This window comes from Esox lucius, chromosome 17, assembly GCF_011004845.1.
Source record: "Esox lucius isolate fEsoLuc1 chromosome 17, fEsoLuc1.pri, whole genome shotgun sequence".
In the NCBI taxonomy this organism is placed as follows: Eukaryota; Metazoa; Chordata; class Actinopteri; order Esociformes; family Esocidae; genus Esox; species Esox lucius.
The window spans coordinates 19337697-19355813 of record NC_047585.1 but is presented as its reverse complement, the minus strand read 5'-3'; the positions used below and the strand labels follow the sequence as shown (position 1 = coordinate 19355813).

Below are 18117 nucleotides of genomic sequence, written 5' to 3'. Positions count from 1 at the left end.
TTATTTATTAATATTTATGAAATTAGATAATATATAAATAATTTGTTTTTGCTTGGCTCTACCCTGTTATTTCCTCCATATACGAGGCCACTTTCCAATAGAGTAATTTCCTATTTAAAGTGACTGATCTAAACCAGGGAGTTTTAACCCACTAGAGTCCTTTAATGAGCTGTACATAGCATTCTTTGTGTTGATGATTGAGACTTCCCATGTTTATACACAGTGAACGCCACATTGCATTGAAGCATTGCGCAAATTGCAGTGTTTTCTTCGAAGTGAGAAGTTCCGGTAAGACAAACTAAATCAGAAAATCTCCCACCATGTGAGTCGGAAATAACTGTATGAGAAACGCAGCATTTGAAAGCAGGCGGTCTAGTCTCGCCTACTGACATTACTCTCTTTGTGGGATAATGTTTCATCAAATCTCTGCAAAAGAAAAGTAATGTAAAACATTTATGTTGATATTGTACCTCATACAGTCCCTTAATGCTGAATACAGTTTGGTATGGCATTGTACTTCACCTATTGTCCTTCTTGAATATTCTCATTGATGCCACAGTTGATCTACTGACAGTGGGACCGCCCTGCTGCTCTGCCTCTCTCATGGAAAGGCTGTGATTGTAAACTTTCAGTAAACGCAACTATCAATTGAGGAACATAATTCCAAAGGGGTCTTTTCAGTGTCTTATCAACATCCTTTGCTCAGTTGGTACGTGTGCTCAATCTGCAGTGAAATCCTTGTGTTATCGTTCCTGAAGAAGGTTGTCATTTCCCTCCAACCGTGTCCTGCCTCTTTGTTGCCCTTCCTCACCTCTCACACCACCCCTCCCCCCCCCGTGGCGTACCTTTGTCCCATTTGGATGTTTCACATTGCTGTTGCCGCTGGTGCGTGATGCAGGGACTGAGCACTCTTTGTGCACACGCGTGTGGGTTCTGCGGCATGCGGGTCCTTGGTGTGTGGTGCGCCGTGACACGTGTGTGGTTGCTGACGCCAGCCCGCCCGCCTGTCTGTCTCCCTGTCACGCTGTTTGGACATACCTGACCGGCACGGACAACGCCCCCACGTGGTCTGGGTGCCCAGGGCTTATCACCCTGCAGTTGACGACACAGACAGCCTCCTCACAGGGTCGCCTCAGGGCAGTGAAACAGAGTAGAGTAATATTATAAGGTGCTGTTCAGTCTGGGTCTGTGTACTGTGATATTATGAGGTACTGTTCAGTCTGGGTCTGTGTACTGTGATATTATGAGGTACTGTTCAGTCTGGGTCTGTGTACTGTGATATTATGAGGTACTGTTCAGTCTGGGTCTGTGTACTGTGATATTATTAAGGTGCTGTTCAGTCTGGTTCTGTGTACTGTGATATTATAAAGGTGCTGTTCAGTCTGGTTCTGTGTAATGTGATATTTTAAGGTGCTGTTCAGTCTGGTTCTGTGTAATGTGATATTATTAAGGTGCTGTTCAGTCTGGTTCTGTGTAATGTGATATTTTAAGGTGCTGTTCAGTCTGGTTCTGTGTAATGTGATATTATTAAGGTGCTGTTCAGTCTGGTTCTGTGTAATGTGATAATATTAAGGTGCTGTTCAGTCTGGTTCTGTGTAATGTGATATTATTAAGGTGCTGTTCAGTCTGGTTCTGTGTACTGTGATATTTTAAGGTGCTGTTCAGTCTGGTTCTGTGTAATGTGATATGTTAAGGTACTGTTCAGTCTGGTTCTGTGTAGTGTGATATTATTAAGGTACTGTTCAGTCTGGTTCTGTGTAGTGTGATATTTTTAAGGTGCTGTTCAGTCTGGTTCTGTGTACTGTGATATTTTAATGTACTGTTCAGTCTGGTTCTGTGTAGTGTGATATTTTAAGGTACTGTTCAGTCTGGTTCTGTGTAATGTGATAATATTAAGGTGCTGTTCAGTCTGGTTCTGTGTAATGTGATATTATTAAGGTGCTGTTCAGTCTGGTTCTGTGTAATGTGATAATATTAAGGTGCTGTTCAGTCTGGTTCTGTGTAATGTGATATTATTAAGGTGCTGTTCAGTCTGGTTCTGTGTAATGTGATAATATTAAGGTGCTGTTCAGTCTGTGGTAGAGGTGGAAGGGTGTTTAGTGTGTCCCTTCTGAGGAGTTGAAAAGTGTAACCTGCTGTTGACCTTGGAGGGAGGCTTAACTCTGGAGTCATGAACAGGCCAGGGGAACTGGGAGAATATTCTCAAGTTCCTCCCTCCCTGATCCTCACGCGGAAACAATTAACATTTCTGATAATGTACTCTACATATTTCCATCTCATTCTTATCTTATTTGTTTGTTTCCTTCATGACGAAAGTCTTATGTCCTCACTGTCACGCCTCTGTTAAATCCCAATTACAGCTCCTCTGGTTGCGAGGAGAGAAAATGACAGGAGAGGGAAGAGAATGAGAGAGACATATGGACAGAGAAAGAGAGAGAGACCGACAGAGAGGCAAAGACACAGAGAGTGAGACAGCAGACAGACAGAAAATGACTGATTGATAGAGAGACAGCGAGAGACAGAGCGTGAAGTAGTGGCAGAGACAAAGCGAGACAGAAAGCGAGGGAGAATGACAGAAACAAAGAAAGAGAGACAGAGTGGGGCCTCGTGTTTATCAGAATCAGGGAGTTGAATTCCAGATGGAGTGATAAGGGAGAAAACAGGCAAAAATAGAAAAGAATGTAAGTAAAAGAGAGGGTAGACGTGGGTACATGCATGATGTTAGGGGAAGACAGGGAGATGACATATATGGTCCCAGAACCTAATCAAAGACCTGAACAACTAAACAGGACTGTAGGTCTAGGTTAACTGGGGGTACCTCACAGCAACTCTCAAAGGCACAGTCCTCCGAGGCACATCTCAACATGTTGTTCTGCTTCTCATGCTGCTTGCTTAACTTCTGTGTATTTTATGGAATCCAGGTACTTGGAAGCGAGTGCATTCTGAGACAAACAAAAAAGTAGAGCTTGCAGGTGCCTGCTCCAACACAAGGATTCACTGGAAATAGGGGTCAGTTTCCAACTGTGTCCAGCAGTGTCCAACAGTGCACTTTTACTAACCAATTCCTGTTGACACGCCCAGTTTTTTCTAAACTCACGCTACTCCAGTCCAGGACACAGCTCACTGGCTGTCTGGGGCATAGATGTTTTAGGGGGCTTATGCTAAACATTTTAAAAGGGATTTGAAATGTTGCTGTTTGCTTGAGTAATTGAAGAAGGAAAGAAGCTCCATGCTTTCATTCCTGTCCTGGATCTGTACAATACCGTTAATTCGTTTAAGACTTGGCGATTGAAAAGAAACCCCTGGTTGCATTTTTTGTTGGGTGTGTACAGTTCTGGGCCATGTGTTATTGGATTATGTAGACATTACGTTTAACTTTTGTTATATACACTGTTTTACGCTTTTTCATACTACTCAACAGTGGTCAAGACCGGACAACACCAGGGACTGAATAATTAGTACAATAATATGCTGCGTTTCCACTGGTGCCAAACACTGGTGTTTTACCCCTAAAGTCCAGACTGTTTTCTGTTTCCACTGACACGGGCCACGGCCAGTCAGCCACTAAGCAATGGCCAAATAGCTCTCACTTGGTGCCAAGCCCCGGACTTTAGGACTTGGGGCGGGGTTTGCGGATTGACGTGTGATGTGACGTGATGTGAAAACGAGGCATGTTGTTCTATTCGAATGTTGTTAGGCTTCTCATAATGGTTTTCATCCGATCTAACAAACAGATCCCTGATAAAATAAAGACAATAAAGCAACAGTATACGGCAGCAAAGACTCACAACTGAAAGAGTTGGATAGGTTGATAGTTTACTCCTCCCTCCCCTCGTGAGCCCCTCCTTAAGTCCTTGGTTCCAAATGTATAGTGGAAACAGAAAAGTCTGGAGCCGACATTAGCATAAATCACTGGTGTAGCCGGACATCTGTTTAGAACAGATATTGTATTCATAACAACTTAGTCTAAATGGTTTGACAGTGATGACTGGTTAGTGGCATAATACATGTGTGTAAATTATATGTGACCCGCACAAGAATATAAAATATTCTAATAAACATAATTTAAAAGTAGTAAAAATGCAAGCAAACAACTTGAATCATGGCAAGAACGAATAAAAGATGGGTATCATAAAGCAAAGGGGGATGTACTTCCCATTGTCAAAATGAACATTCAACAAGTCATATGACTTAAGTTACAAGAGAGTACTAGCATGAACATAATATTTCTCTAAGCATGATCAGACAGAGAGACTAACACAGGATGTGTGGCATGATAGCCATGTCCACAAATCTTAAACAAGGAGGTAGGGAGGGATGGATAGAGAGAAGCATACTCTCACTACATCCAAGGACACCAGGAACAAGAACAAGAAAGAGAACCCCAACCCATTTATATTCACTGATCTGTCCATTCAAAATCGATCACTGAATGATACACAGACCAAACAAGCGTATGCTATCCACTCAGAGGTGACTAGCTAATATTGTCAGCTTTAAGTGTACTTGGATTTGGGCATTTTCTCCTGTTCTTCTTTGTAGATCCTTTAATGCTCTGTCAGAATAGATGGGGAGTGTCAGTGAATTGCAATCTTCAGATGTCTCATTTAAGTAAGGATTTAAGTCTGGGCTTTGGCTAGACCACTCAAAGACTTGTCCCCAAGCCACTCCAGCATTGTCTTGGCTCTGTGCTTTGGGTCTTTGTCGTGCTTAAAGACTAATCCCCAGTCTGAGGTCCTGTGTGCTCTGGATCAGGTTTTCTTCAAGGACCTCTCTATTTTGCTCTGTTCATCCTACCCTCAATCTTGACCAGTCTTCCGGTCCCTGCTGCTAAGAAGCAACCCCATGGCATGATGCTCCCACCACCATGCTTCACCATAGGGATGGTGTTTTGTCTTGTTTTTGTCAGACAAAGCTCTTGGCATTTGGGCCAAGAGACATCTCAAGGATGATCGAAGGACTGAGCCCAATTTAGAGTGTAATGGCAAAGGGTCTGAATACTTACGTACATGAGATATTTTAGTTTTTAAATTTTTTATTAATTAATTTTTAAAGAATTGTCATGTGGTATTGTGTGAAGATTGATGGCAATAAATAAATGTAATGACCCATACATTAATTCAGTAACTCATCAAAATGTAGAGCTGTGTCACTGAACATTGGTAGGAATATTTTTTTTCCTCAGTAGACACTTGGTGGTGAACCAGAAAATGTTCAAATCACCTAAGATGTATAGTATATTTCACTGTTCTCATCACGTGCCTAATCAAATTTACCAAACCACAACAAGATAAATCAGCTTTAGGAATCCTCTAGCAGCACATGAGTAGCGAACATATAAAGTGTGGCAGATGGACCCGTACCCACAGTTTATTTCATTCTGCATAAGGTGACCGGGTCATTAGGTATTTGCATTGTTTGGCTGGAATATGCATTTTCACATATATTAAAACTCCGCCATCATTTATTTCCAAATCTATCCACAATCCGAACAAAAGGAACCCATTCACCACAAAATGGCGTCATAATTTATGCACTTTTTTTGTGATTGGGAAGCATGCAATCAAAACAAATAGGCATACTGCTCTCTTTAGTGTGCCTGATGATGGCTATTTTGCCTGCCAGATTAAATCAGAGAACTGCTGTGTTTGTTTGTTTTCATTTTGGAAGGGTAAAGGTCCAGCACGATCTCCTCCTCACCCCCCTCCCTCAGCAGGGTCCCCGCCCTTAGCAGGGTCCCCTCCTCACCCACCTCCCTCAGCAGGGTCTCCTCCTCACCCCCCTCCCTCAGCATGGTCTCCTCCTCACCCCCTTCCTCAGCGTGGTCTCCTCCTCACCCCCCTCGCTCAGCTGGGTATCCTCCTCACCCCCCTCCCTCAGCAGGATCCCCTCCTCACCCCCCTCCCTCAGCATGGTCTCCTCCTCACCCCCCTCGCTCAGTAGGATCCCCTCCTCTCTCCCCCTCCCTCAGCAGGATCCCTTCCTCACCCCCCTCATTAAGCAGGATCCCTTCCTCACCCCCCTCCCTCGGCAGGGTCTCCTCCTCACCCCCCTACCTCGGCAGGGTCTCCTCCTCACCCCCCTCCCTCAGCAGGATCCCCTCCTCACCCCCTCCCTCAGCATGGTCTCCTCCTCACCCCCCTCGCTCAGTAGGATCCCCTTCTCTCTCCCCCTCTCTCAGCAGGGTCTCCTCCTCACCCCCCTCCCTCAGCAGGATCCCTTCCTCACCCCCCTCCCTCAGCAGGATCCCTTCCTCACCCCCCTCCCTCAGCAGGGTCTCCTCCTCACTCCTCCCTCGGCAGGGTCTCCTCCTCACCCCACTACATCGGCAGGGTCTCCTCCTCACCCCCCTCCCTCAGCAGGATCCCCTCCTCACCCCCCTCCCTCAGCATGGTCTCCTCCTCACCCCCCTCGCTCAGTAGGATCCCCTTCTCTCTCCCCCTCCCTCAGCAGGGTCTCCTCCTCACCCCCCTCCCTCAGCAGGATCCCCTCCTCACCCCCCTCCTTCAGCGTGGTCTCCTCCTCACCCCCCTCGCTCAGTAGGATCCCATCCTCTCTACCCCTGCCTCAGCAGGATCCCTTCCTCACCCCCCTCCCTCAGCAGGATCCCTTCCTCACCCCCCTCCCTCAGCAGGGTCTCCTCCTCACTCCTCCCTCGGCAGGGTCTCCTCCTCACCCCACTACATCGGCAGGGTCTCCTCCTCACCCCCCTCCCTCAGCAGGATCCCCTCCTCACCCCCCTCCCTCAGCATGGTCTCCTCCTCACCCCCCTCGCTCAGTAGGATCCCCTTCTCTCTCCCCCTCCTTCAGCATGGTCTCCTCCTCACCCCCCTCGCTCAGTAGGATCCCCTCCTCTCTCCCCCTGCCTCAGCAGGATCCCTTCCTCACCCCCCTCCCTCAGCAGGATCCCTTCCTCACCCCCCTCCCTCAGCAGGGTCTCCTCCTCACCCCCCTCCCTCAGCATGGTCTCCTCCTCACCCCCTCCCTCAGCAGGATCCCCTCCTCACCCCCCTCCCTCAGCATGGTCTCCTCCTCACCCCCCTCGCTCAGTAGGATCCCCTTCTCTCTCCCCCTCCCTCAGCAGGGTCTCCTCCTCACCCCCCTCCCTCAGCAGGGTCTCCTCCTCACCCCCCTCCCTCAGCAGGGTCTCCTCCTCACCCCCTCCCTCAGCAGGATCCCCTCCTCACCCCCCTCCCTCAGCAGGGTCTTCTCCTCACCCCCTCCCTCGACAGGGTCTCCTCCTCACCCCCTCCCTCAGCAGGATCCCCTCCTCACCCCCCTCCCTCAGCAGGATTCCCCCTCAGGACACTACAACTGGAGCCTCCCCTGACCCTTTCATCACCCGGCCACATTACCTAAGGCTTTCTGGGAAAAAAGAGGAGACCGCCACAGCTTACAGTCCACAACACAAAATCACAACCAGATCCTTGGTCCAGGGAAAACCACCCAGGGAGCCTCCATTTCTCTTACCCCCGCCAGGGTCTCATCCCAGTGGGGTGACTTCCCTTTCATCTGCCTGTGGGTCTCAACAGTTACATTGGCTGTACCGTGGCTGTGGTCTCACAGCTAGACAGTGAACATGGCTCCGGGCTTACTGACATTGTGAGATTTCTGTTTATTTTACTAAAATCTACTTTGGTTATATTTTACACACAGAGGATTCATGGTTTCAGAACAAACTTACTTTTTATTTTATTTTATCAAGGCAATTAGCTTTCTTTCTATGGAATTAGTTTGTTATCTAAGCTATCCAGCCTACTTGTTTTCTTTTGGTCTTTCGTTCTTTCTTTTGTTCTTTCGTGACAGAAATGCTGATGGAGTGATCAAGGTCAGGTAGCGGTCTGGCTGGTGGGATCATTGTGCTCGGTGCTTCTCCTCCCTCTGCCACGCAGACCTCCTGGTCACCCCACATCTCTGCTCTCCCCCCCCTTCCCCTGCCCCCACCTCCTTCACTGACCTCTACTTCATCTCCCACAAGGCCCTAGGGCTGAGCAGCCTGGCACCAGACAGTTATTCAAACCCTCAGGCACCCTCACAACCACATGTCAGAGGGAGAGAGTGAGCCAGAGAAAGAAAGGAAGAGTGAGGAGAGGGAGAGGGGGAAAGTAAGAGAGGAGAAATACAGGATGTCTATGGCAATCCGTTTTGAGTCCGAAAAGATGTCAGTTATTTTTGTTAAGTAAACAAATAAAACGCTAAGGAATGACACAGACATGGGTTGTTTCCCTTTAATAAAAACATCAAAAAATTTAAACATAACCAAAACAAAAAAAATTAAGGGGAACACATTTGTGAGAAGAAAAAAAGCTCTCCCTCCTTAAAAACCTCTCACACTGGTACCAAAACAATTCACAAGCAACAGCACTTTTTGGGCAGAAAGTACCACATTCGTTTCCAGGTAGCAACATTGTCAGTGAGTTCATACACCTTTCCGGTCAGCGGTCTGGTCAAAGTGCTGACCTCGCATGTGTTTTTCATTACAGTGCAGTGAGAGTAACTCATTGCTAGTGTGAATAGAAAATTATATTTACATATTATTTAAATGTCATGAAATGAAATTGTTTTCACCAAGAAATATTTGTAGTCTAAATAGGGTCATAATCTAATCTCCAGGTATCTGGAAGAAGTTATATTTAGGGAGGTCTGAGGTTGCCCAAGTAGGCATGAATCTTCTATGGTGAGGATTCCCACCTCTCCACAAAAAGTTTTCTGCTAGGTTGGGAGGAGTGTAGGGGGGTCAGCGCTCCTTCATTTGTTATCTAATCCAGATTTTACAGTGAGTTCAGGCCTGTAAACTAACTACTCCAGGCAGGAGACAGTAAAACCAGTGTGCCTGTAAAATAGGGATGATAATCATTGTGCTCCATAATAACGCCCCTTTAGTTTTATTTCACATACTCAACTTTGTCAAAGCATATTGAGACTTAACAGCATGGTCCACATCACAGTTAGAGTCTATTTTTTTTATGCTCTGTCTGTCACGTCCTCCCTCCCTCGCGGTGCCTTGTTTTGGTTTCTCCCGGTTGTCGGGGGAACGATTTAGGGGGCGTGGCGTCACTCCTTGGAGTAGAGCCGGCACCAGCTGTTCCCAATCGCCTTTCACGCACCTGTTCCCGCTTGACTCATCACCGGCTGTATTTCTGAGGAGCCCTGACGACCCATCCCTGCCGGATCGTTGATCCACATTCGTACGTGCTACATTGCCCCAGCCAAACAATCTCCAGTTATACGCTTGTTGTTTTGTCTGTGCTTATCTTGTTTTCCTGTGACTACAGGATTCCACCAGACGACCATCACCAGCTTGTGTATTGACCTCCTGCCTGTCTACGACTACTCTGCCTACTCCCTGCCTGTACCTTTGCCGCCAGCTTGTGTATCGACCTCCTGCCCGTCCACAACTACTCTGCCTGCTACCTGCCTATACCTCTGCTGCCAGCTTGTGTACCGACCCCCCTGCTTGCCCACGACTACTCTGCACCTGCTCCTGCCCTCGACTCAACCCCTCTCCATCCCCAATCTTCCCCACTCACAATAAATACATTTTGTTGCACCTCACTCGTCCGGTCTGCGTTTGGGTTCCTACCTGTGCTGACCATGGGTTCCCACGCTCGAGAGATACGATGGGGATATGGGACTCTGTCGTTCCTTCCTGTTGCAATGCGGTCTCGCATCGCTTCGTATACTCCGAGGCGATGCGCTGAAATGGGCATCAGCCATCTGGGAACGACAGAGCCCGTACACCCAGAGCTACAGCGCCTTCACGATCAAGATTAGAAAAGTGTTTGACCACCTGGTCTGTGGCCGGGATGCCTCCAAACGGCTGTTCGCGCTCCACCAGGGTGTCCGCAGCGTGGCGGAGTACGCGGTTGAATTCCGTACACTGGCGGAGGAAAACGGATGAAACTGAGAAGCGTTACAGGCGGGGTTCAACAACGGTCCCAGCGAACAGCTGAAGGACGAACTCCTCTCGTATCCCAAGACCATGGGGTTAGATGCCACCAATGCCCTGGCCATGCGGGTGACAATCGGATCAGGGAACGGAGGAGAGAAAGAAAGCGGGGCGGCCATCCTAGGCCCTGATCGATTCCGGTGCTGACGACAGCTTCATCGACGCCACACTGGTGGAACAGCTGGGGCTATTGACTGTCCGTTTGGAGGAGGCCATTGACGCAACCACCTTGGATGGCAGGTTGTTGTCACTGGTTACGCACAGGACCAGCGATATTCACCAGATTTGACCTGCGTAACGCCTACCATTTGGTCAGGATCAGATAGGGGGATGAATGGTTGACTGGGTTCAACACCCCCCTAGGCCACTTCGAATATCTGGTTATGCCCTTTGGATTGACCAACGCGCCAGCTGTGTTTCAATGCCTGGTCAATGATGTGCTGGGAGATATGCTGGGGCGGTTCGTGTTCGTCTACCTAGACGACATACTGATATTCTCCAAAACACCTGCCGAACACATCCAGCACGTCCGGCAGGTCCTCCAGCGACTCCTGGAGAACAAGGTATTCTGCAAGGCAGAGAAGTACGAATTCCATGCCCGCACCGTCACCTTTCTGGGATACATCGTGTCGAAGGGACAAGTGAGGATGGACAAGAAAAAAGTTGACGCAGTCCTGGGGTGACCATGACCTGATACCAGGAAGCAACTGCAGCGGTTCTTGGGGTTCACCAACTTTTACAGACTTTTCATCCGAAACTACAGGCGTGTGGCTGCCCCCCAACCACCAAGCCAATTACGATGTGGGCAATCAGGAGCTGCTCGCCATCAAACTCGCCTTGAAGGAGTGGCAGCATTGGTTGGAGATATGGACGGACCCCAAAAACCTGGAATACGTGAGAACGGCAAAACGCTTCAATTCCTGTCAAGCCAGGTGGGCCTTGTTCTTTGAACGTTTTAATTTCACGTTGTCCTACAGGCCCGGCTCCCGGAATGTGAAGCCTGACGCTCTGTCTCGCGCATTCACTGAAGAAAGGCAGGACGCCGGTGCTCTAATCGACACCATTGTGCCCAATGGACGCATCATCAGGGCCGTGCTTTGGAAGGTGGAGGAGGAGGTGCTGGCTGCCCTCCGGAACGACCCGGGTCCGGGCAGCGGTCTTCCTGACCGTCTCTTCGTCCTGACGCCATACATCCGACGGTGCTACAATGGGCACACGCCTCTCGGCTGACATGTCACCCCGGTACGGCACGGACCATGTCCTTCCTCAGACGGCGATGGGGAGGGACACTCAGTAGTACGTTGCCACCTGTTCATGGAACAAGGGCTCCAACAGGCCCAGTGCGGGCCTCCTGCTTCCCCTGCCCCTCCCTCAACGTCCCTGGTCATACCTGGCGCTGGACTCACCGATCGGGGCCCCCAGTTCGCCTCGGCCGTTTGGAAAGTCTTCTGCACTGCCATCGAAGCCACGGTCAGCCTGTCTTCCGGGTTCCGCCCCCAGACCAACGGTCAAGCCGAACGAGCGAACCAGAAGCTGGAAACCGCGTTGTGTTGTCTGGTCTCATCCAACCCGACCACCTGGGCAGCCTAGTTGCCGTGGGTGGAATACGCCTACATCACTCTTCCTACTGCCGCCACAGGTATGTCCCCCTTCCAGTGTCTCTGTGGCTACCAGCCACCCCTGTTTCCTTCCCAGGAGAAGGACCTGACTGTTCCATCTGTCCAGCACCACATACGCTGCTGCCACCCGACCTGGCATAGGGCCCGGGTGGCGCTTCTCCTTGCGGCGGGTCAGTATCAATGGCACACCAACCGCCACCGTGTCCCAGCACCCGCCTACGCCGTGGGTGATAAGGTATGGCTATCCACCAAGAATCTGCCTCTGAAGACCGACTCTATGAAATTGTCCCCCAGATACATCGGTCCCTTTGTGGTAGACAAGGTCATCAACCCTGTGGTGGTTAGGCTCAAGTTGCCCCGGTCCCTCTGGGTCCATCCTGCGTTCCACGTGTCCTGCTTGAAGCCGGTCCTCCTCAGCCCTCTGCTGCCTCCTCCTCCTCTTCCGCTCCCCCCTCGGTGGGTCAGTGGGGGTCCCGTCTACACGGTGCGCCGGATCCTGGATGCCTGCCGGCGGGGGCGGGGCTACCAGTACCTTGTTGACTGGGAGGGGTACTGGCCGGAGAAGCGGTGTTGGTTGCCTCTGCGCCAGATCCTGGACCCCAGGGTACTGTGCGACTTTAACCCGTACTGTCCTGGTGCGCCGGGTGGTCCATCGGCGGGGGGTACTGTCACGTCCTCCCTTCCTTGAGGTTCCTTGTTTTGGTTTCTCCCGTTTGTCGGGGTAACGATTTAGGGGGCGTGGCGTCACTCCTTGGAGTAGAGCCGGCACCAACTGTTCCCGATCACCTATCACGCACCTGTTCCTGCTTGACTCATCAACGGCTGTATTTCTGAGGAGCTCTGACAACCTGTTCCTGCCAGATCATGGACCCACATTTGTACGTGCTACGTTGCCCCAGCCAAACAATATCAAGTTATACGCTCTGTTGTTTTGTCTGTGCTTATCTTGTTTTCCTGTGACTACAGGATTCCACCAGACGACCATCACCAGCTTGTGTATTGACCTCCTGCCTGTCTACGACTACTCTGCCTACTCCCTGCCTGTACCTTTGCCGCCAGCTTGTGTATCGACCTCCTGCCCGTCCACAACTACTCTGCCTGCTACCTGCCTATACCTCTGCTGCCAGCTTGTGTACCGACCCCCCTGCTTGCCCACGACTACTCTGCACCTGCTCCTGCCCTCGAATCAACCCCTCTCCATCCCCAATCTTCCCCACTCACAATAAATTTGTTTTGTTGCACCTCACTTGCCCGGTCTGCATTTGGGTTCCTACCAGTGCTGACACTGTCTACTGTTTTTATTTGTTTTGTATAAATTGTTGCACTAATGGACCAGAACAAATTTCTTGTGTGAAACCTGTATGGGAATAAAGCTCTTTCTGATTCTAAGAGGGATGTTAGTAGAGAGTGATGCTAATCGATAGTGACGTTAGTAGGGCGTATTGTTAGTAGAGTGTATTGTTAGCAGAGAGTGATGTTTGTAGTGTTATGTTAGAGAGGAATGTTAGCAGAGAGTGATGTTTGTAGTGTTATGTTAGAGAGGAATGTTAGCAGAGAGTGATGTTTGTAGTGTTATGTTAGAGAGGAATGTTAGCAGAGAGTGATGTTTGTAGTGTTATGTTAGAGAGGAATGTTAGCAGAGAGTGATGTTTGTAGTGTTATGTTAGAGAGGAATGTTAGCAGAGAGTGGTGTTTGTAGTGTTATGTTAGAGAGGAATGTTAGCAGAGAGTGGTGTTTGTAGTGTTATGTTAGAGAGGAATGTTAGCAGAGAGTGATGTTTGTAGTGTTATGTTAGAGAGGAATGTTAGCCGAGAGTGATGTTTGTAGTGTTATGTTAGAGAGGAATGTTAGCAGAGAGTGATGTTTGTAGAAAGGAATGTTAGAAGATAATGATGTTAGTAGGGAGTGATGTTTGTAGTGTTATGTTAGAGAGGAATGTTAGCAGAGAGTGATGTTTGTAGTGTTATGTTAGAGAGGAATGTTAGCAAAGAGTGATGTTTGTAGAAAGGAATGTTAGAAGATAATGATGTTAGTAGAGAGTGATGTTAGTATAGAGAAATGTTTGCAGAGAGTGATGTTAGTGGAGTGATGATTATATAGTTACTAGAGAGGGATGTTAGTAGAGAATAATGTTAGAAGAAAGTGATGTTAGTAGAGAGTAATGTTAGGAAAGAGTGATGTTAGTAGAGTGATGATAATAGTGTTGTTAGTAGAGTGTAATGTTAGTAGGCAGTGATATTAGTAGAAAGTGATGTAAGTAGAGAATGATAATATTAGATTGTGATGTTAGCAGAGAGTGATGCAAATATATAAATATGTTAGCAGAGAGTGATGCGATTAGAGATTGATGTTAGTAGAGTGTGAGGCAAATAGACCATGATGTTAGTAGAGTGTGAGGCAAATAGACCATGATGTTAGTAGAGTGTGAAGCAAATAGACCATGATGTTAGTAGAGTGTGAGGCAAATAGACCATGATGTTAGTAGAGTGTGAGGCAAATAGACCATGATGTTAGTAGAGTGTGAGGCAAATAGACCATGATGTTAGTAGAGTGTGAGGCAAATAGACCATGATGTTAGTAGAGTGCGAGGCAAATAGACCATGATGTTAGTAGAGAGTGATGCAATTAGACCATGATGTTAGTAGAGTGTGAGGCAAATAGACCATGATGTTAGTAGAGTGTGAGGCAAATAGACCATGATGTTAGTAGAGTGCGAGGCAAATAGATCATGATGTTAGTAGAGAGTGATGCAATTAGACCATGATGTTAGTAGAGTGTGAAGCAAATAGACCATGATGTTAGTTGAGAGTGATGCGAATAGACCTTGATGTTAGCAGAGTGTGAGGCAAATACATATTTATGTTGGTAGAGCATAATATACAGTGGGTATAGAAAAGACTCACCCCTCTTTAAAATAATCACATTTTGTTGCTTTGCAGCCTGAAATGAAAATGGAAAAAAAATTGTTTTATTCAGCTGTGTTTACAACTTATAACTTATAACAAGTGAAAGACATAATACCAACTTTTCAGATATTTATTTATTTTTATTTAAAAACCGAATCACTGAGTTGGAAAAAGAATCACCCCCATCCTAAAAATGACTTGTAAATTCAACCAGGTGTAGTTAATCACCTTCTCAATAGCACATAAAGCCAATTGACTTTCAGCTGTGATCAGCTGTGGTCATTTTGATTAGCTCAGCATGAAACAAGCTTTTCCTGAAGCATTCAGTCCTTGGTAGTGCAACTGATGAAAACAATCAACTATGGGTGGCAAGGCATTGTCAAAAGATCTCCGGGATAAAGTTAGGCAAGTCAGGAGAAGGATACAAAAAAAATCAAAGGCTTTATCACTGCCTAGAAGCACAGTGAAGTCTATTATTTCAGAAGTAGAAGGTATTTGGAACAACACAGACCCTCCCTGGGTCAGGACGTTGCTCTAAACTGGATGAAAGAGCCAGGAGGAAACTGGTCAGAGAGGCTACCATGAGGCCTACAGCAACTCTGAAGCAGTTGCAGGAATTCATGACAAAGAGTGGTCATTGTGTGCATGTGACAACAATATCACAAATTCTCCACAAATGTGGCTTGTATGGGAGGTGTGCAAGAAAAAAGCCACTCCTCAAGAAAGGCCACATGCAGTCATGACTGAGCTTTGCCAAAACGCACCATGAAGATTCTAAGGCCACGTGGAAAAAGGTGTTATGGTCAGATGAGACTAAAATTTAATTATTTGGCCTCAACGCCAAACAATATGTCTGGCGAAAATCCAGTACAGCTCACCATCCAAATAACACAATTCCTACAGTAAAGCATGCAGGTGGTAATATCATGTTATGGGGTTGTTTCTCTGCAGCAGGGACTGGAGCACTTGTCAGGATAGAAGGAAAAATGCATGGGGCAAAATACTGTCAAATTCTTGAGGAAAATCTGCTGTTCTCTGCCAGAAAGTTGTCAATGGGGAGAAGATTTACCTTCCAACATGACAATGACCCAAAGCACACAGCAAAAATGTGGTTGAAGGAAAAAAAGGTGAATGTCGTTGCATGGCCTAGTCAGCGCCCGGACTTAAACCCCATTAATAATCTGTGGAATGACTTGAAGACAACAGTCCACAAATGGTCACCATCAAATTTAACTGAACGTGAGCAGTTCTGCAAAGAAGAGTGGTCAAATATTACAACGTCTAGATATGCAAAGTTAGTAGAGACATATCCCAACAGACTAAAGGCTGTAATTAAAGCCAAAGATGGTTCAATAAAATACTGACACAAGGGGGTGATCCTTTTTCCAACTCAGGGGGTGATTCTTTTCTATACCCACTGTATGTGAACAGTGATTTTAGTAGAAAATAATGCTAATATATATTGATGTTAGTAGAGAGTGATGCTAATGTATAGTAATGTTTGTAGAGTAATCTTAGTAGAAAGTGATGGACTGAAGATAGAAAATAAATGAATTAGAGGGAGCCAACAGAGAGACTGGAGAAATTAAAGAAAGCGTAACTGACGAGAGAGAATGGGCGAGCCATTATTTTTCCTTCTCGGCTCTGTTTTCTGTAAGAGTATCTTTGAGAGATACGGTTGAAAGGTCCGTCAGCCTTTTTCTGAACAATCCTTTCTGTGTCCATGTTCTCAGCTTCTATTTTACTTTGTTGTTTTTTTTCTTCCTCTCATATCTTCCATCTATGGTGATGCATTTTACATTACCAGCCTTGCCTCCAAAGTCTACCAGTTTGGCTATACTGTGAGGAAACGAACATAAAGCAAAACACACACCAGTACACAACAACAGGTGGAATATTACTTTTCTAAAGAGCTGAAACAACATTTTGACATGATGGTTCAACCTCTATTTCCTTATCGTGAAAAAATGTGCTTTAAGACAAACACGCCAATCCGGATTTATAAGAACAAAACAGACCACAATATACAAGCCCACATGCCACACAAAGACTCCAAAGCCTGCCTCCCCAACTCATGTCCTGTTTTAAAGAGGCCTTCATCTATGTGCGCTCCTGTCATGAAGAGACTTCCTTTAAGAGTAAAGGAGGAGCGTCAAAATGGGTGACAATGTTTACAAAGACCACTTTTAATCCAGTAACAGCTTCCCCCTGCATTTATTTCTCTTTTCATGGGCTTAAAATTCAATGAAATGTATTAAAAACAGATGAATTTATGCTTGAATATTTTCTGTTTTAAAGAAAAACAAAGAACACAAATCTACAAAGAAAAATATTAAAGTAGCTTTAGAACAGATAATTATTTTCTTTGGGATTTAAAAATGATTTATTTCATTTCATTAGACTTTTTTAATGTAAATCCATTAGAAATTTATATAACAAACATCCAAGCGCGAAAATGTCAATGTAGTTCTAAGGACACACAGTCTAGCTACCCCAAGAAGATGGCAAACACCTGTAAATCAATAATTAATTAAAACAATTCATGCTACTGGCATAATGTGAACCTACAAATAATGATTTTGGCAAATTTCTTGTAATTATGGCTTCATTTTAATTTGAAATTGCCCCGGTGTACTTATGTGTTACCCTCTTATGGAATGATACATTCCATCCCTTAAGGCCAATAATGAGTATTCCAGGCCTTTATCACTTTAATGGTATGATATCCTGTAAGTCATGTGTTTAGTGGTATGTTTTCAGTCGTATCTACAGTAATTCCCACCACGTTGCTTTAGTAACATCTGCTCATCAGACCAGCGTTGAAGTTGTTCCTACAGCTTAGTCGGTTATACATGCATATTTAAAGTTAATGCTAATCATACCACACCTTTAAAACTCTTCCAAAATCCATTTTCCCCAGTCTTACAGCATGACTTGGGGTGGGATTAAAATTCTGTCATTTACCTGATTTTCCAATGTCTTCTGCATTTGTATGTGCCATTCTCTGCACAATTTGATGTTCAAAATGGAACCGTTGCGTTGGTGTTCCCCAGTACCAATGATATGCATGTGTCCATATTGTAGTGTATGACCCTGTGCTGTAGCCCTCTCCCCTTGCTTTCTGCACAGAATGAAACGGATGGATAATTAGATATCAAAGGGAGGCAGGCAGGCATGGTGTGGTGAGCTGTGCGGGCCTCTCCGATGGTAAAGCACATATTAATGAGATAGGCCTTATCTGCTCTGCTCCTAGGAATTCTGCCTTTGATCGGCCCGACTCAGGACTTAATACATTTTTGATTGATAGGCTGAGATGACAGAGAGAGGCGGTGTGCTGGGAGTGGACTATGGGGAGGGGGCGTGTGGACCAGTTGTGGGTGGTAGAGATTCAGATGCAACTGGCACGATGCCCTTCATTTGATCAAATCAACTCAAAATAACAATGCTGTATCATATGACTCTTTATAATGCATGTTCACCATTGTCGAACATGAAGAATGGTTGGAGGTGTGTCCATTTTGTTAATAAAAGTATTACATTCTTGTAAGAGAGGGCATTGCACTTGCATCTGATAACATTGAATGGTTCTTCATAGAAATTCCATCCTTTAAAAAACAAATCTGCACAAAAGTTATAATTGCA

General features: G+C 46.4%; 1 protein-coding gene across 1 annotated transcript; it reads left to right on the top strand.

Moving 5' to 3' along the window:
* Nucleotides 1–5792: 5792 nt before the first annotated feature.
* Nucleotides 5793–9901, top strand: LOC117592909 (proline-rich protein 36-like). The gene is made up of 6 exons (XM_034287209.1): nucleotides 5793–5854; nucleotides 6484–6663; nucleotides 6811–6935; nucleotides 7893–8009; nucleotides 9276–9352; nucleotides 9614–9901. Exons 1-6 carry the CDS (start codon nucleotides 5793–5795, stop codon nucleotides 9899–9901), a joined length of 849 nt encoding a protein of 282 aa, XP_034143100.1.
* Nucleotides 9902–18117: the final 8216 nt, after the last annotated feature.